The sequence below is a fragment of the Thalassophryne amazonica genome, chromosome 1 (genome assembly GCF_902500255.1).
Source record: "Thalassophryne amazonica chromosome 1, fThaAma1.1, whole genome shotgun sequence".
Lineage (NCBI taxonomy): Eukaryota > Metazoa > Chordata > Actinopteri > Batrachoidiformes > Batrachoididae > Thalassophryne > Thalassophryne amazonica.
In genome coordinates, this window is record NC_047103.1 from 109522154 (window position 1) to 109548572 (window position 26419).

The following is a 26419-nucleotide window of genomic DNA, read 5'->3' on the forward strand; positions in this document are numbered from 1 at the left end:
AATATGATTCAAACCACCGCAGCGCAGTGCCTTTAATACTTATGGCATGCTCTAATCTCTGTAATAAAATTTTATTGTCAACAGTATCAAAAGCAGCACTGAGGTCTAACAGAACAAGCACAGAGATGAGTCCACTGTCTGAGGCCATAAGATCATTTATAACCTTCACTAATGCTGTTTCTGTACTGTGATGAATTCTAAAACCTGACTGAAACTCTTCAAATAGACCATTCCTCTGCAGATGATCAGTTAGCTGTTTTACAACTACCCTTTCAAGAATTTGAGAAAAAGGGAAGGTTGGAGATTGGCCTATAATAGCTGGGTCAAGTGATGGCTTTTTAAGTAATGGTTTAATTACTGCCATCTTAAAAGCCTGTGGTACATAGCCAACTAATAAAGATAGATTGATCATATTTAAGATTGAAGCATTAAATAATGGTAGGGCTTCCTTGAGCAGCCTGGTAGGAATGGGGTCTAATAGACATGTTGATGGTTTGGATGAAGTAACTAATGAAAATAACTCAGAACAATCGAAGAGAAAGAGTCTAACCAAATACCGGCATCACTGAAAGCAGCCAAAGATAATGATACGTCTTTGGGATGGTTATGAGTAATTTTTTCTCTAATAGTTAAAATTTTATTAGCAAAGAAAGTCATGAAGTCATTACTAGTTAAAGTTAAAGGAATACTTGGCTCAATAGAGCTCTGACTGTCAGCCTGGCTACAGTGCTGAAAAGAAACCTGGGGTTGTTCTTATTTTCTTCAATTAGTGATGAGTAGTAAGATGTCCTAGCTTTACGGAGGGCTTTTTTATAGAGCAACAGACTCTTTTTCCAGGCTAAGTGAAGATCTTCTAAATTAGTGAGATGCCATTTCCTCTCTAACTTACGGGTTATCTGCTTTAAGCTGCGAGTTTGAGAGTTATACCACGGAGTCAGGCACTTCTGATTTAAAGTTCTCTTTTTCAGAGGAGCTACAGCATCCAAAGTTGTCTTCAATGAGGATGTAAAACTATTGACGAGATACTCTCACTTACAGAGTTTAGGTAGCTACTCTGCACTGTTGGTATATGGCATTAGAGAACATAAAGAAGGAATCATATCCTTAAACCTAGTTACAGTGCTTTCTGAAAGACTTTTAGTGTAATGAAACTTATTCCCCACTGCTGGGTAGTCCAGAGTAAATGTAAATGTTAAGAAATGATCAGAGAAGGGAGTTTTCAGGGAATACTGTTAAGTCTTCAATTTCCATACCATAAGTCAGAACAAGATCTAAGATATGATTAAAGTGGTGGGTGGACTCATTTACATTTTGAGCAAAGCCAATTGAGTCTAATAATAGATTAAATGCAGTGTTGAGGCTGTCCTTCTCAGCATCTGTGTGGATGTTAAAATCGCCCACTATAATTATCTTATCTGAGATAAGCACTAAGTCAGACAAAAGGTCTGAAAATTCACAGAGAAACTCACAGTAACGACCAGGTGGACGATCGATAATAAATAAAACTGTTTTTTAGGACTTCCAATTTGGATGGACAAGACTAAGAGTCAAGCTTTCAAATGAATTAAAGCTCTGTCTGGGTTTTTGATTAATTAATAAGCTGGAATGGAGGATTGCTGCTAATCCTCCGCCCCGGCCCGTGCTACGAGCATTCTGGCAGTTAGTGTGACTCGGGGGTGTTGACTAACATATTCATCCTGCTGTAACCCCGGTTTCTGTAAGGCAGAATAAATCAATATGTTGATCAATTATTATATCATTTACTAACAGGGACTTAGAAGAGAGACCTAATGTTTAATAGACCACATTTAACTGTTTTAGTCTGTGGTGCAGTTGAAGGTGCTATATTATTTTTTCTTTTTGAATTTTTATGCTTAAATAGATTTTTGCTGGTTATTGGTGGTCTGGGAGCAGGCACCGTCTCTACAGGGATGGGGTAATGAGGGGATGGCAGGGGGAGAGAAGCTGCAGAGAGGTGTGTAAGACTACAACTCTGATTAAAGTCACTAACCGGGATTCTTGTCTTGTTGCAGGCAAGAAACAAGAATCATCCTCTGTTCCACACTGGAGTTTAAGTTGCTGTTTATTAACTTTTTGTGGGGCAGTGCACACGATGGTTCTCTGGCTGGAGATGAGTGAGCTGGACCTGCTTCACCGAAGTTAAAGGAAATAATACCATCTGCTTTGTGGGACTAACTGCACAAACACTGGAAGGATAGATTCCGGTCGGAAATAGTAACTTCAAAGCAAACTGCTGTTTAAAATCAAATGACACCTCTTTCCAAACATAACAGACTGCAAACTACAACAGACCAGTAACTTTCTGGATGAATATGAAGAGAAATGGTATTCAGGTAACTTTAAAAGATGACTATGTTAAAAGGTGTATTGGAGGCTAAGCAAGTGTCTTACAGGGTGATGTCAGTGCATATGCCCCACTGGTAGGTTGCGAGATTAAGGAGAAAGAAGATTTCTAGATTGAGTTAGATGAGGTGTGGGCGCAAGCATGAAAGAGTGGATTTCAATGGGTATGATGGTGAAAGGTACAGAGGCAGTGAGGAAGCAATGGGTAGATATTGTATCAAGGATGGGAATGTGGAAGGGCAGATAATATAGTTGGCAAAAAGTGTAAATGGCTGTGGTGAATATCCGCATTAAGAAAAGGAGAGGCACAGAGGTGGAATAGGGCTGTACAATATGACCTAAAATTCATATCACGGTATAAATTAAATCCCTTCATAGTAACTATATATCATATACACATCGCAACAAACTTAAGTGTGAAAATCATGTGTTTCTGAATGGGTCCCTTAGCAAAGGTAAACTGATCAAAATAAATAAAAACAGAATGTAATTTCGAAAGCATTTATTGTGCAGATCTCAAAACTACATGTACAATTTGCCAGAAGGTAAATCTAAGATGCAAGCGTAGATTTGATGTTTTGGTGAAAGAATTAAAATTTATCTACTGTTGGGTTAGAGGCTGAAGTTTCATTTCTTGAACACTAGAAGGCACTCCCACTCTGAAAACATGAAGCGCCTTCAGGATGGTCACTGGTGCTTTTCTTCATTTACAAAACACGAAACCACCAAAAAAAATAAAATAAGCATACTTAAAGTCAGTCTGTGTAAACTGTCTCATCCTGGATGATATTGTCTTTTTGCTCCAGTTAAAAAGAATCTTTGCATTATTACATGTGCTGCTTCTCAAATGTTTGATTCAGGATGTGACAGAGCGTCCGCCTTCCCCCAGTGTGTCTGCTGAAATAAATAAATAATGGCTTTGCAAATATCAGTGACAGAACAGGCGTCTCACAAACCTATATGAGCAGTAGTGAATAGGGCTGCAACTATCAATTATTTTAGTAATAGCGTATTCTGGCGATTAATCGGACAAAAAGTACTTTTGCGTTTTTTTAACAGTCCAGGGCTCTCCCTAAACAATCGCACAATGTCGCTGCACCATCACGCAGCTTGTCAAATTTAGTGTATCCCTGTTTTCCTGGGTAATTTTTTTTTATAGTTTTGGATCTTTCCTGGTGTCAGGACCTCAGCTAAAGTCAGGCCAAAGTCTTGACATTTTCCTGAAATGGCGATGGGATGTGGGTGTTTTTTTCCCCCCAACTTGTAAAATTTAACAACGTTTTTTTTTTTTTTTTTGTAAGGTTTCTGGACTGGGTCCCTGTGTGATTTTTTTTTTTTTTAATCCCTCTTTCTCTGCGATTCAGTAGATGCATTTCAGATGGAAGCTGAACAGAAAATTACAAAGCGAAACACAGTGTGAACAAAACACAGAAGAAAGCATGGACTTCTTTCAGAGACTGTCAGTGTCCGAGGACCGGGTAGAGACAGCAGACGGTCACCACATGAACAGTCACTCTCCACGTAGAGCAGGCAGCAGATTTAACAGTTTTTTTTTTTTTTTTTTAAAGACAGACAAACACACTGCTTCGCTTTAAATGCACAGCAAGCTATTTCAGATGATCAGCATGGACCATCTTTCTCCTAAAAGGCTTTAATTTACTCTGTCACGTTGGAAAGGGGCAGCTTTTGTGCTAAATCAATTAGCGCATGCTCTCGTCTTTTTTTTCTGGAGATATTACAGTGCCACATACAGGGCTGGCATATGTACTACAACATTCAACAAAGCTTTGAGGCACAGAATTTGCCTCTAACATTTTTATAATCGAATTATTTGAGTTACTCGACTAATCGTTTCAGCCCTAGTAGTGAGTCACCTCGGCTCAGAACAGCCTTCTCCGCCGCAGCAAACTGGTTCACAGCCGCTTCACAGAGGAGTTTTCCTGGATCGAAAGACTCCGCGGGTGTCATCGTGATTTGTTGGTGCAATCTAAGTCTCTACCGTTGCCCATAATTATACTGTGTACCGATTAAACCGGCTAAACCGTGCATCACTAAAGTGGAATACATTTGTAGGAGATGCAACCTAAAATAAATTGGAGATCATAAGGTAGCCTAGTTTGTAGAATGACTTTACAACGTAAAGAAGAGGAAGGTAGGGACAGCTCAACAAAGACTCAGATGGTAGAAGCTAAAGGAAGAAATGTGTGAAATTCAGAGGCGGTCAGAAAAGCAGTGAATAGATTGAAGCAATTTGTGATGAGGGGGACAGCTAGGAAGGTGCTGGGTGCAACATCTGGAGAGTGGAAGAAAGACTAGGAGACTTGGTGGTGGAAGGAAGATGTTCAAGAACGCACAAGGAGAAAGAGGTTAGCAATAAAGTATTGGGATTGTCAAACAGACCAGGGCTGGCATTGAGGCAATATGGCTATGCCTGAAACTAATTTGTTGAGGGGTTTGGGGGCCGCGATTTTAGGCCTTTTCAAACCTGTTTGGAAAGCTATCAGGAACATCCAATGTTAAAGATTTTAAACAGTCATTACCATCTTTGAGATCAAGTGGTTTGTGTTTTATAATGCAGTTTTCTAAAGCAAAAATAAAATAACCACAAACAAATTGAGCATAGGTTCACCTAACATCTGCAGGTTTTGACTACATACTACCATCACTGAACACTGTTGCTGCTGGGCTCATATTTTCAGGGCAATTTTAGTTTATTCAACAGACCAGTCCAAGCGAACATCTGTGTGGAAAGAAAAGCAAGGCAGAAAATGGAAAAGAGTTGGGTTTGCATCCACTCAGTTTCAAATATGTGAAAAATTATTTCAATAAATGAATGGTTATTAACTTACAGCATGAGCTAAGCATTTTGTTTTCAAAATGCCAAAATTCGTAAGCAATTTGAATTTTGAAATTTATCAAACACTCGTCATGGATGCTTAATCCTTTCACTAAGACTTCTTGAAACTACATAGATAAACAAAATACTACTTACGGTGAGGCATGGGCCGGTATGATATTTGGATGGTATGATAACCGTGGGCAAAAATACCACAGTCTTACGGTATTATGTATAGCTTTAAAATGTGCTTTAACAACATTATGGCTATTTGCATATGAAGCACGCGTGATTCAGGTGCACTAATTGACACGATGTCTACCGCTACGACCACTATACCACTGATAAATTTAGAAAAAAAAAAAAAAAAAAACACACACACAACAACAAAATGATAGTCACTCTTTTAGAGATGTAGCATCTGCCCCGGTGGAAACATGACTTACTTGCTTCGGGAGAAACGTGGCTGGAATAACGTCCGGAACTCCGGATGCTCAATACTTGGCCCAGCATCACCAACAAAGTGCTTGGAAGAGATGTATTTGTCCTTCTTGACATGTTTGTGGGACAAATTTCGTCAACCACAAGCACGACTCGAGTCCACCGCTTGTACTTCTCAGTGGTTTCAAAGATGGGATAAAGTTTACTCCTTCCTCGTAATCCTTTGTGGGTATCTTGAATCGCTCCGAGTCTGACACAGGCCAAAGCTACCGTGCTTTGTTGCCACCGTTTTTGGCTTGAAGGGCTATTCCGTGGAAAATAAAACGAAAAAGCCGACTATGCAGAGCTAGCTAACGTTAGCTGCCTGTTTGTAAACGGAGACAAAGGTGCGCACTACGGGGAAGCGTTTCAGCGGCTGCCTCTGCTCTGCCTGTCAAGAATTCTCATAACGTAGGACAGTATAACGGAAAATTTGTGGTTTTGATACAGCGAAACCGGTTATCGGCCCATGTCTACTTACAGCAATCGGCTGCACTGGTCAAAATCATATCCACTAAATCTTTCTTTAATTTGATCGCTTTGTCTAACAGCCACCTGCAAAATGCTAAGAAAAGATTTTTGCTCTGATACAGATGGAGCCACATTAAAACACATTCAATGATTGGTTATCACATTGAGCTAGACTAATGAAAAATTGTGTTATTTGACAAAGAACAGGGTATATTTCGCAGCTCTTATTAAACAAAGAACCGGTATATTTCCTGGCACTAAACGTCATTCGCGGACCATCCCCTCAAACTCTGTCATAAACCAGTCACCATTTGTTTTATTATACATCTGTGTAATTAATAAAATTATCTTCACAGACCTTTCATTCGCGCGTGCACGTGGGGAAAAAAAAAACAAACAAAAAAAAACACTGGCAGCTGCTGCACTTCCTCGCTTTCTCTCCCTCAAACTCTGTCATAATTGTATTACATAAAAGACAAAAGGGACAAGTCCTGCTCACAGGCTGACTGCCAGAGACAGGACACGTCCACGTCAAGTATAAACTCCAAACAGACATATCCATGTCACTACATGTTGGTAAATGATATAATAATAATAATAATTGATCAACGTATTGATTTATTCTGCCTTACAGAAACCTGGTTACAGCAGGATGAATATGTTAGTTTAAATGAGTCAACACCCCCGAGTCACACTAACTGTCAGAATGCTCGTAGCACGGGCCGGGGCGGAGGATTAGCAGCAATCTTCCATTCCAGCTTATTAATTAATCAAAAACCTAGACAGAGCTTTAATTCATTTGAAAGCTTGTCTTAGTCTTGTCCATCCAAATTGGAAGTCCCAAAAACCAGTTTTGTTATTATCTATCGTCCACCTGGTCGTTACTGTGAGTTTCTCTGTGAATTTTCAGACCTTTTGTCTGACTTAGTGCTTAGCTCAGATAAGATAATTATAGTGGGCGATTTTAATATCCACACAGATGCTGAGAAAGACAGCCTCAACACTGCATTTAATCTATTATTAGACTATCGGCTTTGCTCAAAAAGTAAATGAGTCCACCCACCACTTTAATCATATCTTAGATCTTGTTCTGACTTATGGTATGGAAATAGAAGACTTAACAGTATTCCCTGAAAACTCCCTTCTGTCTGATCATTTTTTTTAATAACATTTACATTTACCCTGATGGACTACCCTGCAGTGGGGAATAAGTTTCATTACACTAGAAGTCTTTCAGAAAGCGCTGTAACTAGGTTTAAGGATATGATTCCTTCTTTATGTTCTCTAATGTCATATACCAACACAGAGCAGAGTAGCTACCTAAACTCTGTAAGGGAGTTAGAGTATCTCGTCAATAGTTTTACATCCTCTTTGAAGACAACTTTGGGTGCTGTAGCTCCTCTGAAAAAGAGAGCTTTAAATCAGAAGTGTCTGACTCCGTGGTATAACTCAAACTCGTAGCTTAAAGCAGATAACCCGTAAGTTGGAGAGGAAATGGCGTCTCACTAATTTAGAAGATCTTCACTTAGCCTGGAAAAAGAGTCTGTTGCTCTATAAAAAAGCCCTCCGTAAAGCTAGGACATCTTTCTACTCATCACTAATTGAAGAAAATAAGAATAACCTCAGGTTTCTTTTCAGCACTGTAGCTAGGCTGACAAAGAGTCAGAGCTCTATTGAGCTGAGTATTCCATTAACTTTAACTAGTAATGACTTCATGACTTTCTTTGCTAACAAAATTTTGACTATTAGAGAAAAAATTACTCATAACCATCCCAAGATGTATCGTTATCTTTGGCTGCTTTCAGTGATGCCGGTATTTGGTTAGACTCTCTCTCCGGTTGTTCTGTCTGAGTTATTTTCATTGGTTGCTTCATCCAAACCATCGGCATGTTTATTGGACCCCATTCCTGCCAGGCTGCTCAAGGAAGTCCTACCATTATTTAATGCTTCAATCTTAAATATGATCAATCTATCTTTGTTAGTTGGTTATGTACCACAGGCTTTTAAGGTGGCAGTAATTAAACCATTACTTAAAAAGCCATCACTTGACCCAGCTATCTTAGCTAATTATAGGCCAATTTCCAACCTTCCTTTTCTCTCAAAGATTCTTGAGAGGGTAGTTGTAAAACAGCTAACTGATCACCTGCAGAGGAATGGTCTATTTGAAGAGTTTCAGTCAGGTTTTAGAATTCATCATAGTACAGAAACAGCATTAATGAAGGTTACAAATGATCTTCTTATGGCTTCGGACAGTGGACTTATCTCTGTGCTTGTTCTGTTGGACCTCAGTGCTGCTTTTGATACTGTTGACCATAAAATTTTATTACAGAGATTAGAGCATGTCATAGGTATTAAAGGCACTGCGCTGCGGTGGTTTGAATCATATTTGTCTAATAGATTACAGTTTGTTCATGTAAATGGGGAATCTTCTTCACAGACTAAAGTTAATTATGGAGTTCCACAAGGTTCTGTGCTAGGACCAATTTTATTCACTTTATACATGCTTCCCTTAGGCAGTATTATTAGACGGTATTGCTTAAATTTTCATTGTTACGCAGATGATACCCAGCTTTATCTATCCATGAAGCCAGAGGATACACACCAATTAGCTAAACTGCAGGATTGTCTTACAGACAAAGACATGGATGACCTCTAATTTCCTGCTTTTAAACTCAGATAAAACTGAAGTTATTGTACTTGGCCCCACAAATCTTAGAAGCATGGTGTCTAACCAGATCGTTACTCTGGATGGCATTTCCCTGATCTCTAGTAATACTGTGAGAAATCTTGGAGTCATTTTTGATCAGGATGTGTCATTCAAAGCGCATATTAAACAAATATGTAGGACTGCCTTTTTGCATTTACACAATATCTCTAAAATCAGAAAGGTCTTGTCTCAGAGTGATGCTGAAAAACTAATTCATGCATTTATTTCCTCTAGGCTGGACTATTGTAATTCATTATTATCAGGTTGTCCTAAAAGTTCCCTAAAAAGCCTTCAGTTGGTTCAGAATGCTGCAGCTAGAGTACTGACGGGGACTAGCAGGAGAGAGCATATCTCACCCGTGTTGGCCTCTCTTCATTGGCTTCCTGTTAATTCTAGAATAGAATTTAAAATTCTTCTTCTTACTTATAAGGTTTTGAATAATCAGGTCCCATCTTATCTTAGGGACCTCGTAGTACCATATTACCCCATTAGAGCGCTTCGCTCTCAGACTGCGGGCTTACTTGTAGTTCCTAGGGTTTGTAAGAGTAGAATGGGAGGCAGAGCCTTCAGCTTTCAGGCTCCTCTCCTGTGGAACCAGCTCCCAATTCAGATCAGGGAGACAGATACCCTCTCTACTTTTAAGATTAGGCTTAAAACTTTCCTTTTCGCTAAGGCTTATAGTTAGGGCTGGATCGGGTGACCCTGGACCATCCCTTGGTTATGCTGCTTTAGACGTAGATTGTGGGGGGGTTCCCATGATGCACTGTTTCTTTCTCTTTTTGCTCCGTATGCATCACTCTGCATTTAATCATTAGTGATCGATCTCTGCCCCCCTTCACGGCATGTCTTTTTCCTGTTTTTTTCCCTCAGCCCCAACCAGTCTCAGCAGAAGACTGCCCCTCCCTGAGCCTGGTTCTGCTGGAGGTTTCTTTCTGTTAAAAGGGAGTTTTTCCTTCCCACTGTTGCCAAGTGCTTGGTCATAAGGGGTCGTTTTGACCGTTGGGGTTTTTCATGATTATTGTATGGCCTTGCCTTACAATATGGAGCGCCTTGGGGCAACTGTTTGTTGTGATTTGGCGCTATATAAGAAAAAAGTTGATTGATTGACTACATATCCACAACGTTCTTCCATAGGGATTACATGGCAACCTGTCGCCTCCACTGCATTATATCCAGATCCAAAAGCTGGAAATCTGGCTCAGGCCGGAAAAATACCAGGGCTGCGAAATGATAGACAGGAGTACAAGGAGATGCGGTGCAAAGTGACAAAGGCTATACATGAAGTTAAACACTATGGAGGGAGAAAAGGGACTGAGCTGGAAAGGACATGCAGCAAGTTAGGGTGGCAAAGGACTGCATATGTTAATGTGCTGACAAGTGAGGAGAGTGTTGAGAAGGTGAAGGGAAACTTATAACAGGGTACCAAGAGAAGAGCTGAAGTATGAGGATGTCTGGAGTGCCATATGTGAGGGTGGCGCTGGAGATGTGCCATAGGATGACAATTTCATTATAAACATACTAGTGTTGTCCATGAAGACACCTGTAAATGGATTGCACTTATGTAGCGCTTTTCCATCTGCATCAGACACTCAAAGCGCTTTTACATACTAATGCCTTACGTTCACACCAATGTGAGTGTGCTGCCATATAAGGTGTCAACTACACACCTGGAGCAACTTGGGGAGTAAGGACCTTGCCCAAGGGCCCTTAGTGATTTTCCAGTCAGGCTGGGATTTGACCTGCGGATCCTCTGGTCTCAAGCCCAACGCTTAACCACTAGACCATCTGCAGATGTTAGTACAGTCAGGAGGTGGGCAAGGAGTTTGAAACATGAAAATTCATCATGACCAGTGAGCCTCATGTACAACGCACAAAAACCTGCCATACACCCGTCTCCACATCCATGTGCAGATGTATCAAACGTGAGCGCGGAACTGTCTGGTGCGTCATGCACCAGACAAGGCCAAAAGACGCAGGGAACCATTAATAGTGTGAAAACAAGAACTCAGAGTAATGTGCACATCAGTGACACACTGATGAACATTTAACACACCAATGTGTTTGCAATTATAAAGATGAATATAAAAGCACATGCAAAGTGATGTGTAAAATGGCACTTACACCGGCATCGTTAGAGGACCTTGCAAATGGAGCAATCTGACATGAACTTGTATTTGGAGAACGTGAGGATTTACTTCCAAATTAAAATAATTGGCTCAAACTGATTTCGATTACCAAGGCCAAAGAGTTGCACAAAGAACTGCGGTCGGCCCAGAGCGCGAGTGCAGTACAGCGAGAACCCAGAGGTTGTCTACCCCCACAGGTGCTGACCACACTGGGCTTCCTGGCATCAGGGGAAATCCAGCGTTAGCTGGCTGAATTGGTCTGGAGTATGCCAGTCAGCCTTGCACTGAGCCGCAGTAAGAGATAAGACTATTGATCTCAGTGTTGAAATTCACATTACATCAGATACATTCCAGCATATTTTGCAGCGAGAGCCAGTTTCCCAAATGTAATTGGAGCTATTAACTGCACCCATATTACTACGTATAAAGGTGTCATCACATGATGAATGTTCAAATCCTGGAGGCTGCACAGTGTGCGATGGGTGGGGGGGTGCTTGTGTTTAAATAGTTTGTGTAATTATTCTGAACAAAAACTAGTGCAGACACATTTAAATGTGTTTTTATTATTACGAGGTCTGTCCAAAAAGTAACGGACCTTTTTATTTTTTTCAAAAACTATATGGATTTGAATCACGTGTGATTGCATCAGCCAAGCTTGAACCTTCGTGCGCACGCGTGAGTTTTTTCATGCCTGTCGGTTGCGTCATTCGCCTGTGGGCAAGCTTTGAGTGAGCACTGGTCCACCCCCCTAGTCTGATTTTTATTGTCAGGGAAATGGCAGAGCAACTGCCGCTTTGCTCCATGAATTTTTTTTTCCAGAAACTGTTAGAGACAGCCAGTTGGAAACCATTCGAAAGATTCAGATGAATTTTGGTGAATATTCTGTCGGCGTCACACGGATTAAGGAGTGTAAAAGCCTTTTTAAAGACGGCCCAGGTGGGAAGGTGGGATGAGTTCATCAGTGAACATCCTGCTCAAAGTGATAATCAGTGAAATCACCTGCTGGAGTCATTGGTTGCAAAGAAAACCTGCACACTCTTGGCCCTTTCTGGAATAGTTTGGGCACCACTGTCAAAGGGCATTAAATCTAACACAAAATTATGAGATTTGCATCATATTTGACTAACTTCAATTGACTCATGCTGTGGCTTTTACAATAGCTAAACAGGATAAAGCTTGAACTCTTTATAAGGGCCCAAGAAGGAATAAGTCCTACGAGGACCCTACTGTAATTGCGCTGTTTATGATTATTTATTAGGGCCCGAATAGGACAAGGTCCTGTGAGAACTCTATTGTAATTGCACTGTTTATCATTATTAGGGCCCGAGTAGGAAAAAGTCCTATGGGGACCCTATTGTAATTGCGCCGTTTATTATTATTTATTATTCTCACTTTTGAAATCCAAATTTAGGCCTTTTCTCATGCTCAAAAACTCAAACTTTGCAAAGTCAGCCGGCCGGATCCCAAGTTCGATATTTTGGGGGTATTGCACATGGTAGCAGCGAAATGGCGAAATAGTGCTCCCTACAAATTTTCCAAAATCTCCATTGTTTTTTTTGGTGTTTTTTTTTTCGTAACCTCACGAACTTAGGTACACATATTTATGATGTCAGGACGCACAAAAAGTCTCTTAACGTCATGGTGAAATGTTGACAGGAATGATTTTAAGGTAATTTTTGCCATTTTTGGCCACTTACACTACTTGCATTTGAAGCAACTTGTCCTAGGGATTCCATCCAATCATCTTCAAATTTGGTCCACATCATCATGACCCCATGGTGATCAAAAGTTATCAAAAGAAAGTAATTAGGTCAAAAGGCGTGGCTGCTAGGGTTCGTCAAACTTTGGCGAGCTTTTCAGAGCACGCCATTTCACTTCGAATGGCTGTCACGCCCACATACTTAATCATAGATCCTTCAAACTTGCTGGACATGATGAGGGCTCTGCCCTGAACGTCTGCATATATTAACTTCCCACCTCTGCCATAGCGCCCTCCGGTGGTAACAGGAAGTGTCCTATTTTCACTTTGACAGGTCCTGATGTCACAGTTAACCCAATCAACTTCATTCCACTTATAAAACATGCAGAACAAGTTGGTGAATGTAGGCAATGATCACCGTGAAGTTACGAGTAATGGCTTCCGTGTGGCGGTGTGCTGAATATCGCCCCTTCGCCATGAAATTACATTCTTAATTTTGTCATATCAAAAAAAAAAAAATTGATACACGTCTAGCACAAAAACCTCTCACAATTCATAGGGGCGTCGCCCATGGGTGGGGAAAAATTCCTCAATAGCGCCCCCTTGAAACTTTTAAAAACCCCTCCCCATAGGGGATTTTTTGGAGTAGGGAAATGAAAACTGGTACACGTGTGACGCATTTACGTACAAAAAAGGTCTCTTGCACCAAGGGTCTACTCCAAACAGGAAGTCAGCCGTGTTGAATTTTCATGTCATTTTGGCGTGATTGCCACACGTATTTGAACAAACTCTTCCTAGGGATTTTGTCCAATGCACTTCAAATTTCTTTCAGAGCATCCAGAGATGACAGTGATCAAAAGCCTCTCTATGTCGAAGGGTGTGGCCGCTATGGTGCCGCCATTTTGACCCTTCGCCATGGAAAATCAAGTCATGATATCTCCATGCTTTGCCTGATTGACTTGAAACTTCACATGTGTAAGTCAGTCCCTTAACACACCTTGCCCCTCTGTTTGTACACTGAGTGCTCCCTAGTGGATGATCAATCAACATGTCATAACTACTTCATGCATTGTGTGATTTGCTTGAAATTTGAACTGTGTGATGAGTGGTTGCCCCTGTACGCACAAGCCCACATCTGGTCACAATGGGACGCGCTGGCCTCGGTAGGCAGTGGCGCGGAAGGAGGGCCCGTATGACTGCTTGTAGTCCTAGTATTGTAATTGCGCTGTTTATTATTAATAATAATATTATTATTAGGGCCGGCGTAGGAAAAAGTCCTACAAGGACCCAGACACAGCTTTAATTCATTTGAAAGCTTGACTCTTAGTCTTGTCCATCCAAATTGGAAGTCCCAAAAACCAGTTTTATTTGTTATTATCTATCGTCCACCTGGTCGTTACTGTGAGTTTTTGTGATTTTTCAGACCTTTTGTCTGATTTAGTGCTTAGCTCTGATAAGGTAATTATAGTGGGTGATTTTAACATCCACATAGATGCTGAGAATGACAGCCTCAACACTGCAGTTAATCTATTATTAGACTGAGTTGGCTTCGCTCAAAATGTAAATGAGCCCACCCACCACCTTAGCCACACTTTAGATCTTGTTCTGACATATGGCACAGAAATTGAAGACTTAACAGTATTCCCTGAAAACCCCTTTTGTCTGATCATTTCTGAAAAACATTTACTTTAATGGACTACCCAGCAGTGGGGAATAAGATTCATTACAGTAGAAGTCTTTCTGAAAGCGCTGTAACTAGGTTTAAGGATAGGATTCCTTCTTTGTTATGTTCTTCAATGCCATATACCAACATAGTGCAGAGTAGCTACCTAAACTCTGAGTGAGATAGATTATCTTGTTAATAGTTTTACATCCTCATTTAGCACAACTTTGGATGCTGTAGCTACTCTGAAAAAGAGAGCCTTAAATAAGAAGTGCCTGACTCGTGGGATAACCCACAAACTCGCAGCTTAAAGCAGATAACCAGTAAGCTGGAGAGGAAATGGCGTCTCACTAATTTAGAAGATTTTCATTTAGCCTGGAAAAAGAGAGTCTGTTGCTCTATAAAAAAAGCCGTCCGTAAAGCTAGGACATCTTACTATTCATCACTAATTGAAGAAAATAAGAACCCCAGGTTTCTTTTCAGCACTGTAGCCAGGCTGACAAAGAGTCAGAGCTCTATTGAGCCGAGTATTCCTTTAACTTTAACTAGTAATGACTTCATGACTCTTTGCAAATAAAATTTTAACTATTAGAGAAAAAATTATTCAAAACCATCCCAAAGACATATCTTTATGTTGGACTGCTTTCAGTAATGCTGGTATTTGGTTAGACTCTCTCTTCGATTGTTCTGTCTGAGTTACTTTCATTAGTCACTTCCTCCAAACCATCTGCTCAAGGAAGCCCTACTGTTAATTAATGCTTCGATCTTAAATATGATCAATCTATCTTTATTACAACCCTTGGCAATAATTATGGAATCACTGGCCTCGGAGGATTAGTTATTTAATTTTGTAGAAAAAAAGCAGATCACAGACATGACACAAAACTAAAGTCACTTCAAATGGCAACTTTCTGGCTTTAAGAAACACTATAAGAAATCAGGAAAAAAATTGTGGCAGTCAGTAATGGTTACTTTTTTAGACCAAGCAGAGGGGGGGGGGATATGGAATCACTCAATTCTGAGGAATAAATTATGGAATCACCCTGTAAATTTTCATCCCCAAAATTAACACCTGCATCAAATCAGATCTGTTCGTTAGTCTGCATCTAAAAAGGAGTGATCACACCTTGGAGAGATGTTGCACCAAGTGGACTGACATGAATCATGGCTCCAACATGAGAGATGTCAATTGAAGCAAAGAAAAGGATTATCAAACTCTTAAAAGATGGTAAATCATCACGCAATGTTGCAAAAGATGTTGGTTGTTCACAGTCAGCTGTGTCTAAACTCTGGACCAAATACAAACAACATGGGAAGGTTGTTAAAGGCAAACATACTGGTAAGACCAAGGAAGACAAAGCGTCAAGACAGAAAACTTAAAGCAATATGTCTCAAAAATCGAAAATGCACAACAAATGAGGAACGAATGGGAGGAAACTGGAGTCAACGTCTGTGAACGAACTGTAAGAAACCGCCTAAAGGAAATGGGATTTACATACAGAAAAGCTAAATGAAAGCCATCATTAACACCTAAACAGAAAAAAAACAAGGTTACAATGGGCTAAGGAAAAGCAATTGTGGACTGTGGATGACTGGATGAAAGTCATTCAGTGATGAATCTCAAATCTGCATTGGGCAAGGTGATGATGCTGGAACTTTTGTTTGGTGCCGTTCCAATGAGATTTATAAAGATGACTGCCTGAAGAGAACATGTAAATTTCCACAGTCATTGATGATATGGGGCTGCATGTCAGGTAAAGGCACTGGGGAGATGGCTGTCATTACATCATCAATAAATGCACAAGTTTACGTTGATATTTTGGACACTTTTCTTATCCCATCAATTGAAAGGATGTTTGGGGATGATGAAATCATTTTTCAAGATAATGCATCTTGCCATAGAGCAAAAACTGTGAAAACATTCCTTGCAAAAAGACACATAGGGTCAATGTCATGGCCTGCAAGTAGTCCGGATCTTAATTCAATTGAAAATCTTTGGTGGAAGTTGAAGAAAATGGTCCATGACAAGGCTCCAACCTGCAAAGCTGATCTAGCAACAGCAATCAGAGAAAGTTGGAGCCAGATTGATGAAGAGTACTGTTTGTCACTCATTAAGTCCATGCCTCAGAGACTGTAAGCTGTTATAAAAGCCAGAGGTGGTGCAACAAAATACTAGTGATGTGTTGGAGCGTTCTTTTGTTTTTCATGATTCCATAATTTTTTCCTCAGAATTGAGTGATTCCATATTTCTTTTCCCCTCTGCTTGGTCTAAAAAGTAACCGTTACTGACTGCCACAATTTTTTTTCCTGATTTCTTAGTGTTTCTTAAAGCCAGAAAGTTGCCATTTGAAATGACTTTAGTTTTGTGTCATGTCTGTGATCTGCTTTTTTTCTACAAAATTAAACAACTGAATGAACATCCCCCGAGGCCGGTGATTCCATAATTTTTGCCAGGGGTTGTAGTTGGCCATGTACCACAGGCTTTTAAGGTGGCAGTAATTAAACCATTACTTAAAAAGCCATCACTTGACCCAGCTATCTTAGCTAATTATAGACCAATCTCCAACCTTCCTTTTCTCTCAAAAATTCTTGAAAGGGTAGTTGTAAAACAGCTAACTGATCATCTGCAGAGGAATGTCTATTTGAAGAGTTTCAGTCAGGTTTCACAATTCATCATAGTACAGAAACAGCATTAGTGAAGGTTACAAATGATCTTATGGCCTCAGACAGTGAACTCATCTCTGTGCTCGTCCTGTTAGACCTCAGTGCAGCTTTTGATACTGTTGACCATAAAATATTACAGAGATTAGAGCATGCCATAGGTATTAAAGGCAGTGCGCTGCAGTGGTTTGAATCATATTTATGTAATAGATTACAATTTGTTCATGTAAATGGGGAGTCTTCTTCACAGACTAAGGTTAATTATGGAGTTCCACAAGGTTCTGTGCTAGGATCAGTTTTATTCACTTTATACATGCTTCCCTTAGGCAGTATTATTAGAAAGCATTGCTTAAATTTTCATTGTTACGCAGATGATACCCAGCTTTATCTATCCATGAAGCCAGAGGAGACACACCAATTAGTTAAACTGCAGGAATGTCTTTCAGACATAAAGACATGGATGACCTCTAATTTCCTGCTTTTAAATTCAGATAAAACTGAAGTTATTGTACTTGGCCCCACAAATCTTAGAAAGACGGTGTCTAACCAGATCCTTACTCTGGATGGCATTACCCTGACCTCCAGTAATACTGTGAGAAATCTTGGAGTCATTTTTGATCAGGATATGTCCTTCAATGCGCATATTAAGCAAATATGTCGTGAGACAGGTTAGTTTTACCCTACTGATGTGTTGTTTCAGTACGAGAGTAACCGCAGATTCAGACATTTGGTGTATGTGCTTGGCTGAGGAGCCAATGGTGCGAAGCTACCATCTGTGGGATTATGACTGAACGCCTCTAAGTCAGAATCCTGCCTAGACGAAGCGATACCGAAGCACCGTGGATTTTCGGTTGGCCCCTGATAGCTGGGTCTCCGTGACTGGACTGGGGCGCGGCCAGATATGCGGCCACCCCTCTCCTACCACGCAACTCATGTTTGTGGAGAACCTGGTGCTAAATCACTTGCAGACGACCTGATTCTGCTTTGTTGCATTTGCGCAATGTCTCTAAAATTAGAAAGGTCTTGTCTCAGAGTGATGCTGAAAAGCTAATTCATGCATTTTTTTTTCTTCTAGGCTGGACTACTGTAATTCATTATCAGGTTGTCTTAAAAGTTCCCTGAAAAGCCTTCAGTTAATTCAAAATGCTGCAGCTAGACTACTGACAGGGACTAGAAGGAGAAAGCATATTTCACCCATATTGGCTTCTCTTCATTGGCTCCCTGTTAATTCCAGAATAGAATTTAAAATTCTTCTTACTTATAAGGTTTTGAATAATCAGGTCCCACCTTGTCTTAGGGACCTCTTAGTACCATATCACCCCAATAGAGCGCTTTGCTGTCAGACTGCGGGCTTACTTGTAGTTCCTAGGGTTTGTAAGAGTAGAATGGGAGGCAGAGCCTTCAGCTTTCAGGCTCCTCTCCTGTGGAACCAGCTCCCAATTTGGATTAGGGAGACAGACACCCTCTCTACTTTTAAGATTAAAGCATAAAACTTTCCTTTTTGAAAAAGCTTATAGTTAGGGCTGGATCAGGTGACCCTGAACCATCCCTTAGTTATGCTGCTATAGACTTAGACTGCTGGGGGGTTTCCCATGATGCACCCAGTGTTTTTTTTTATTCACCTCTTTTTACTCTGTATGCACCACTCTGCTTTTAATCATTGGTGATTGATCTCTGCTGTCTTCCACAGCATGTCTTTTTCCTGATTCTCTCCCCACAGCCCCAACCAGTCCCAGCAGAAAACTGCCCCTCCCTGAGCCTGGTTCTGCTGGAGGTTTCTTCCTGTTAAAAGGGAGTTTTCCTTCCCACTGTCGCCAAGTGCTTGCTCATAGGGAGTTGTTTTGACCGTTGGGGTTTTTCTGTAATTATTGTATGGCTTTTGCCTTACAATATAAAGCGCCTTGGGGCGACTGTTGTGATTTGGTGCTATATAAATAAATTTTTTTTGATATTGTAATTGCGCTGTTTATTATTATTCTCACTTAAAATCAAAATTTCGGCCCTTTCCCATGCTCAAAAACTCAAACTTTGCAAAGTCCTACGGCTGGATCGTGCACACGGTCGCAGCGAAATCGTGAAATAGTGCCCCCTAGAAAGTTTCAAAATGCCCTCATGAAATTCAGTACACACATTTACCATGCTACGACGCACAAAAAAAAGTCTTACCATCATGGTGAAATATCAACAGGAAGTCAGCCATTTTGATTTTGAGGTAATTTTTGCCATTTTAGACAATTTCCACTACTTACATTTGAACGAACTCGTGCTAGGGATTTCATCCAATTGTCTTCAAATTCAATTCAAAAGGTGTGGCTGCTAGGGTTTGTCAAACTTTGACGAGCGTTTTCAAGCACGCCATTTCACTTCGAACGGCTGTCACGGCCACATACTTATAGATTCTTCAAACTTGCTGGACTTGAGTGCTCCGCCCTGAACGTCTGCATATATTAACTTCCCACCTCTGGTAACAGGAAATGTCCTATTTTTACTCTGATAGGTCCTGATGTCACATAGTTATCCCCATCAACTTCATTCCACTTCTAAAACATGTAGAACAAGTTGGTGAATGTAGGCAATGATCACCGTAAAGTTACAAGTAACGGCATCCGTGTGGCGGTGTGCTGAATATCGCCCCTTCGCCATGAAATTACGTTCTTAATTTTGACAGCTTAATTTTGTCATATCAAAAAAAACTGATACACGTCAACCTCACAATTTCATAGGGGCGTCGCCCATGGGCGGGGCAAGATGCCTCAATAGCGCCCCCTTGAAACTTTCAAAACCCCTCCCATAAGGGATTTTTTTGAGTAGGGAGATGAAAATTGGTACACCTGTGACTTGCATTGACGTACAAATAAAGTCTCTTGCACCATGGGTCTACTCCAAACAGGAAGTCAGCCATGTTGAATTTTCATGTTATTTTGGCGTGATTTCCACACGTATTTGGCGAACTCCTCCTAAGGATTTTGTCCAATGCACTTCAAATTTCTTTCAGAGCATCCAGAGATGATAGTGATCAAGAGTTATCAAAAGCTTCTCTATGTCAAAGGGTGTGGCCGCTATGGCGCCACCATTTTCACCCTTCGCCATGGAACATCAAGTCATGATAACTCCTTCATGCTTTGCCTGACTGACTTGAAACTTCACATGTGTGATGACAGTTGGCCCCTGAACACACCTGGCCCCTCTGTGCTCTGAGCACCCCCTAGTGGGTGTACCATCAACTTGTCATAACTCCTTCATGCATTACCTATTTGACTTGAAACTTCACGTGTAATGAGGGTCAGCCCTTTAACACACTGTGCCCCTCTGTTTGTGCACTAAGTGCTCCCTAGTGGATGAATCATCAACTTCTCATAACTCCTTCGTACATTGACTGATTTGCTTGAAACTTGAACTGTGTGATTATTGTCTGCCCTGTACACACCTGACCCCTCTATTTGTGCTCTGAGCACTCCCTACTGGATGACCCATCAACATGTCATAACTCCTTCAGGCATTGTGTGATTTGCTTGAAATTTGAACCATGTGAAGAGTGGTTGTCCCTGTATGCACTTGCCCACATCTGGTCACAAGGGGACGTGCTGGCCTGGGTAGGCAGTCGCACGTAGCAAGGGCCCGTATACGACTGCTTGCACTCGTAGTTTTATTCTGCTTCACATAGCTCTGTTGATGTTTGATAAGGGCCCATTATATGGAGGCAATGGAACATTAGCCGACACCTTCCGTTTGAAATACATTTCAATTCTATGGTTGAATATTCTTGGGAATTAAAAGTTCATTGCTCTTATAAAAGTACCTACTTGCTTTTTTTCCCCCCCCACAAGATTTCCCAAGGCAATTTCTCATTGAGCAAAATTTGTTATCCCATCAATATTTAAAGCAAGCATTTGGGTGCACTTTGGATTCAATAATATCCCGGGTAAGAAGCAGCTTCATATGATCAATTCAATATGCAAGCTGTATAAAATGAAAGTCAAGCATTTCAGAACATAACATGCTTGATTCCATTTAGCACGTCATCACCCAGAGTTAAAAGAAGTTGAACAGCCATAGCGGCAACACCAGCAGACATCCAGTGCACACTGCATCACTTTTACAAAACTTCCAGCCAATTCTGAATGTACAAAAAGAATAACTGGATCCATTTTCATTTCAAAAGACCTGCACCCTACAGTACTGTGGAAAATGAATACCTTTTATTCATAGACTTGTTTTGTTTTCATTGCCTTTTTCAAATATAAGCCTCCATAAAATTTGCTGTCAGATCATTTTCCACACCACCTTTCTTAGCACAATGAATAGATTAAAGTCTCATTTGTTCTCCCTGTCGTATGTGTAATATCAAACTATGCTTTCTTTCCTTTTTAAACTATATTAACAATGGAACAGATCTCTTCCTCACTATATCTAAATTCTGGATGTGTTAGAGATGCATAGGGTTAGCTGCTGACGACCACTTTAGTAACTTCTGTGGTTCTCTGTTGAACTAAAGCATGGGTTGGATATCGAGAACTGGTTCTTCTCAGGTATTGTTAAGAATTGATTCGATCCATTGACATCGTCTTTCAGCCTAACAATTCCCTTATGTCCTTCAGCGCGGCTGTTTGTCAGGAAAATGATCATTCCTCTACGATGATTACAGACCCTGCAGCGTTTCTGTAATCACAGTTTCTGCAGCACGACTTTGAAGCGTGAACCAATGCTTCGATCCTCTGGCTTGGTGGTTCTTTGATTCGCTGCTCTTCAGAAGCAGCAAGTCAGCTCAGATGTATGGAAAAACATTCATGCCATTAATGTCTGAAAGGAAATGCTTTTGACAAAAACTACAGATTGTTTATTTCTATTTATGTCCAGATATCAAGGATCCACCATGTAGAACTTAAGGATCCAGTGACCAGTTTCCTATTTACTTTACGACTCAATAAAATAGTGACACAGAAAACCTGTAAACTTTTAGTACACAGAAAATTCAAAAGCGGTATCGATAAGGAATCAGATCGATAAGCGGAATAGACAGATAAAATCTTATCAATATCCATCCCAACTAATGCCCGAGGTGCTGTTATTAACACTCATTTTCCCTCTTGTAGGCTTATATTGCATGCTGAAAAATTCATGAACTGACTCGTATTCTGCCAAAGACATCTGCAACATTCAATAGAAATCAAGATTGTGTGTGGTCAGCTCTGAGATGGACTCCATACCAATGCTTACTGATTGTGCTTCGTGGACTTTTTTTTTTGTACTTTGTAACTGATGTTTAGTCCTCAAACCACCAGAGAGACTTTTACCTTCCCACTGTCATGTGCTTGCTCAGGTGGGTTGGTATGATTGGACCTTACCCGTGTTAAGTGCATTGAGACAGCTTTGTTGTGATCTGGCTTTTTGTTAATAAAAAATAATTTTCTCAGACTTTAGCAATCTGCTCACCAAATTTCATTAAAATCCAGTCATTACTTTCAGCAGAATACTTTTTAATCCTGCTAACAGACAAACACCAGTGATAACATTACCTCCTTTGAAGAAACAATTACATTAAAAGCATCTTTGCCGATGATCTCTCTCACACACACACACACACACACACACACACACACACACACACACACACACAGGGAGAGATGGAAGTCTCAACCCCACAAAATTCTGGCCAAAAGAGAAATAACGATACTGTTGAGTGGACATACCTGGGGGTGCAACTCTGTCCTGCCAAGTTGGCTTGTAGTCATTTAGGGTGAGTAGCAAAGCTTGGATGGTGCCAATAAAAATCCCAGCCAGACAGCCAAAGAAAATTACATAGAAGACAAGAACTTTGACTGTGGGAGGACAAAAAAGAAAAATCATTCAAATTCTGCAAAGAGATGTGGAAAGATGTCAAGAGCAGGTGTGTCCAAGATTCCTCATCTCCACCCCCAAGCTGTCAAATAGTGTGCATACAAGGTTACAGTAAAAAAAAAAAAAAAAAAAAAAAAAATAGTACACAGTACAAATGTTTGGGTTTTATTTAAATTGTGTTGGTACCAGATTATTGTTCTCAAACCTGGATCTCAAGTTCCATGTAACCTACCCATTTTCTAATCACTCACTGTTCTGCCACAAGCTTATCGATTCATTCAAATGTGCAACCAACCAAGGAATATGCGCCACCTGCCCAATTCCTATTGTTAAGTAAGCATTATGATTTCCTTCAAGGAGTGTTACCAAATAAAAAAAAAAGTCCCATTTTTAATTACTGCAAAAACATTTTTTCTACCTATTCTAAAAGCTGCCTCCATTTTTATGTAATTTGTAACCAATTCATTACATGTTGCATAACTTTTTGTGGAGCGATAAAAGGGGGAACATGTTATCAGTTAAAGAAAAGGAAGAACTGAAAAGGCAAAGAATAAAAAAAAAAAAAAATTCAAAAACTGGTGACAAAAAAGGGCTCCTGAAGGATGAGAGAAAAGGTATTAAAGCTGAGAAAATAAAAAGGCTAATCCAAGAAGTGCCAAAGAGTGGCTGACACCCTTTATGTGAAAGAAAATGGAACAAAAAATATTGTATATAAAGAGGCTTGAACATTAGTTCTCATTTTAATAGTTATGATCAATAGCAGCATTTACCATCACTATGTGACGGATAGTCAACATATTAGATATTATAAAACGGCTGAGTGGATCCTTTGATTGGTGGGTTGTAAGTCATGTGGCATGGATTATTCGTGCCATTTGCTGTTGTGTTTCATTGACTGTGCAACAGTTTTTTTTTTATCGTGGAATTTTGGTGCTATATTAAATTTGCTATTGTATGCAAATAGGGGAGGTGATGTCTGCTGGTTAAAGGGTTGGGTTTGAGACCAGACGATCTTTGGTTCAAACTAGAAAATCACTAGGGGCTCTTGGGCAAGGTCCTTAATCCTCTAGTTGCTCCCGGTGTCTAGCGGGCGCCTTGAGTGGCAGCACCCTGACATTGGGATGAATGTGAAGCATTATTGTAAAGCGTTTTGAGCGTCTAATGCAGATGGAAAAGTGCCACATAAAATGCAGTCCATTTACGTGCCGATCACCGCACGCACTCACACTACCGGGGGAGCATTTTGTTGAATAGAGTTTGTTTTGCTGACAGACGATTTGAAGGAGTTAACTGATGAGAGAAACACACAAAACAAATCCACTCTTCTGTAAGCCGCCTGGAGGCATGAAGATCTGTTAGTATGAAAAGATGGACAAATTTCTGATGTGAGTTTTTAGCAGACTGAGGAAGTCTTTTTTTGTGGAAGTACACAAAGTCATATTTCATGAGGTGAAAGCTGGAACAGACCATTCAACGAGGTCTTGTTGAATGGTCTGTTCCAGCTGTTTGTGTTTCACTGACAGTGCAAATGTTCTTTTCAGCATGCAACTTTGGTGCTATATGAAATGCGCTACTGCACACCCCGACCACCACGCATGCTCACACTACCGGGGCTGGCATTTAGCAAAACACAGCGGCATTTGTTTTGTTGATGGACGACGATTTGAAAGTGCTAAAAGGGCAACAGTCTCGTTTGTGGGCGGGCACTAAAGGGGTAAGATATGATGTAATTTCTCCACTTTCGGGGTAGTACAAACTACAGCATTTTCAATGGGTTTTTGGGCAAATTACATGCAAACAAAGTGAAAATGCAAAGAAAAAGTGACCATGTGGTGGGAAAGTGGACATGTGTTGTGGTTTGTTTATGATCCAGAGCTCAAATGTGTCAAGGTATTTTTGTCAAAAAAATACATTGATTACAGACCCACAGGGTCTGCAGCGCGGTTTTGCTTCGAACCTTGAACCAATCGAAGCAGTGCTTCAACCGGCTGCTTTGTTGATTCATTGTTTTATTTCACTTTCTTAATTTTCCCCCCTAAAACTCTAAAGAGCATATGTCTGTGTCTGTTTTTTTATGTTAAACTGACCTGTTATGGTCTTCTGAAACAGTTGATAGATGTATTTTATAACTTAAAAATGGGACCGATGCTAGCGCGTTAACATGTCTATGGCGTTTTCAATGTTAAAGTTAGCATTAAGCTGTTCGCATCTCAGCATATATTAATAGCAACAACAATAATAGTAAATAACTCATAACTAATAATGGTACAATACAATTTTAGAGAAAGACAAAACATGATGAAACAAAACAGAATATATAAATCCAACTAAAAACGAACATACTGTAAAACATAGAAATAACTGCTTCCTGTGAACATCTAGTGACTCTTACACCTCCACTGTATCCCTGTTTTATTCAAGTTTAATGATAATTTGTTTCAGTCAAACCATATTTTCAATTTGTTAATTTCTTTGGTGATTTCCTCCAGAATTATCTGCCAAGCTAGAAAACTGCTGCATCCTAGTAAGAGCAGAATACTACTGGAATGAATTTGAATAAGTTGTTTCCCCCCCCCTCACCAAAATGGATGCTGCACTCACTGCAGTTTATTGTCTGGAATAGCCCCAGATTGCATTTCAGAGCTTCTAGAATTCAAACATTTTCATGAGGGTGGTGTTGAGGGGTAATTTTGGGTTTCAGCTTTTTTTGTTTTTCACCACTTTCATCAATGAATATGTCAATCATGAGTCACTTTTGTGCAGATTAAAGTCACTAACTGGGAGTCCTGTCTTCTTGCAAGAAAGAAACAAGAATCGTCCTCCATTCTGTTCACACAGCTCCAAATGCCACGCGGCTCTCTGCCGAGTCAAGTTAGAGCGATACAGTCCAGTCAGAATTAATAAATTCAAAGCGAAACACAGTTTAAATCAAATGACACCTCTTTCCAAGCGTTGAAATACAAACTTCAATCGATCAAAACATTTTTTTTCTTCCCAAAATGAGATGTCCTGCGCTGATGTGCAGCAGTCCGCTGAGCTCAGAGGTATGGAGAGACATTCATGCCAAAATGTCTGAAAGGAAATACTTGACAAAAACTACAGATTTTATTTATGTCCAGAGATCAAGGATCCAGTGACCAATTTAAAATGTTGACATAGAAAACCTGTAAAGCCTACTTTTAGTATACAAAAAATTCACAAGAGGTATCGATAAGGAATCGGATCAATAGATAAAAATCTTATCAATACCCATCCCTAGTACCAACCGCTCCCCATCCAGCCTGATGGAGCTTGAGAGGCATTGCAAAGTGGAATGGGCCAAACTGCACAAAGACGGGTGCACCAAGCTTGTGGCATCATATTCAAGAAGAGTTGAGGCTGTAATTGCTGCCAAAGGTGTATCAATGTACTGAGCAAAGGGTGTGAATACTTATACACGTTTGGGGACAAACCGCATCATCCACCTACTTGAACATGTTGTAGAAGTTGTGATCTAGTAATTAAGTTATAAAACCCTACTGAATCAAATCTTCATACTCATTTCTCATGAAAGTGTGCCTGAGAGTATATGAGC

General features: G+C 40.3%; 1 protein-coding gene across 1 annotated transcript in view; it reads right to left on the minus strand.

The window, feature by feature from the left end:
* Nucleotides 1–26419, minus strand: part of atp1b1b (ATPase Na+/K+ transporting subunit beta 1b) — a 118911-nt gene that overhangs the window by 84978 nt on the left and 7514 nt on the right. The window contains exon 2 of the mRNA XM_034173339.1: nt 22698–22826. Coding sequence (XP_034029230.1) covers nt 22698–22826 — 129 coding nt within the window. The remainder of the gene's footprint in view (nt 1–22697; nt 22827–26419) is intronic.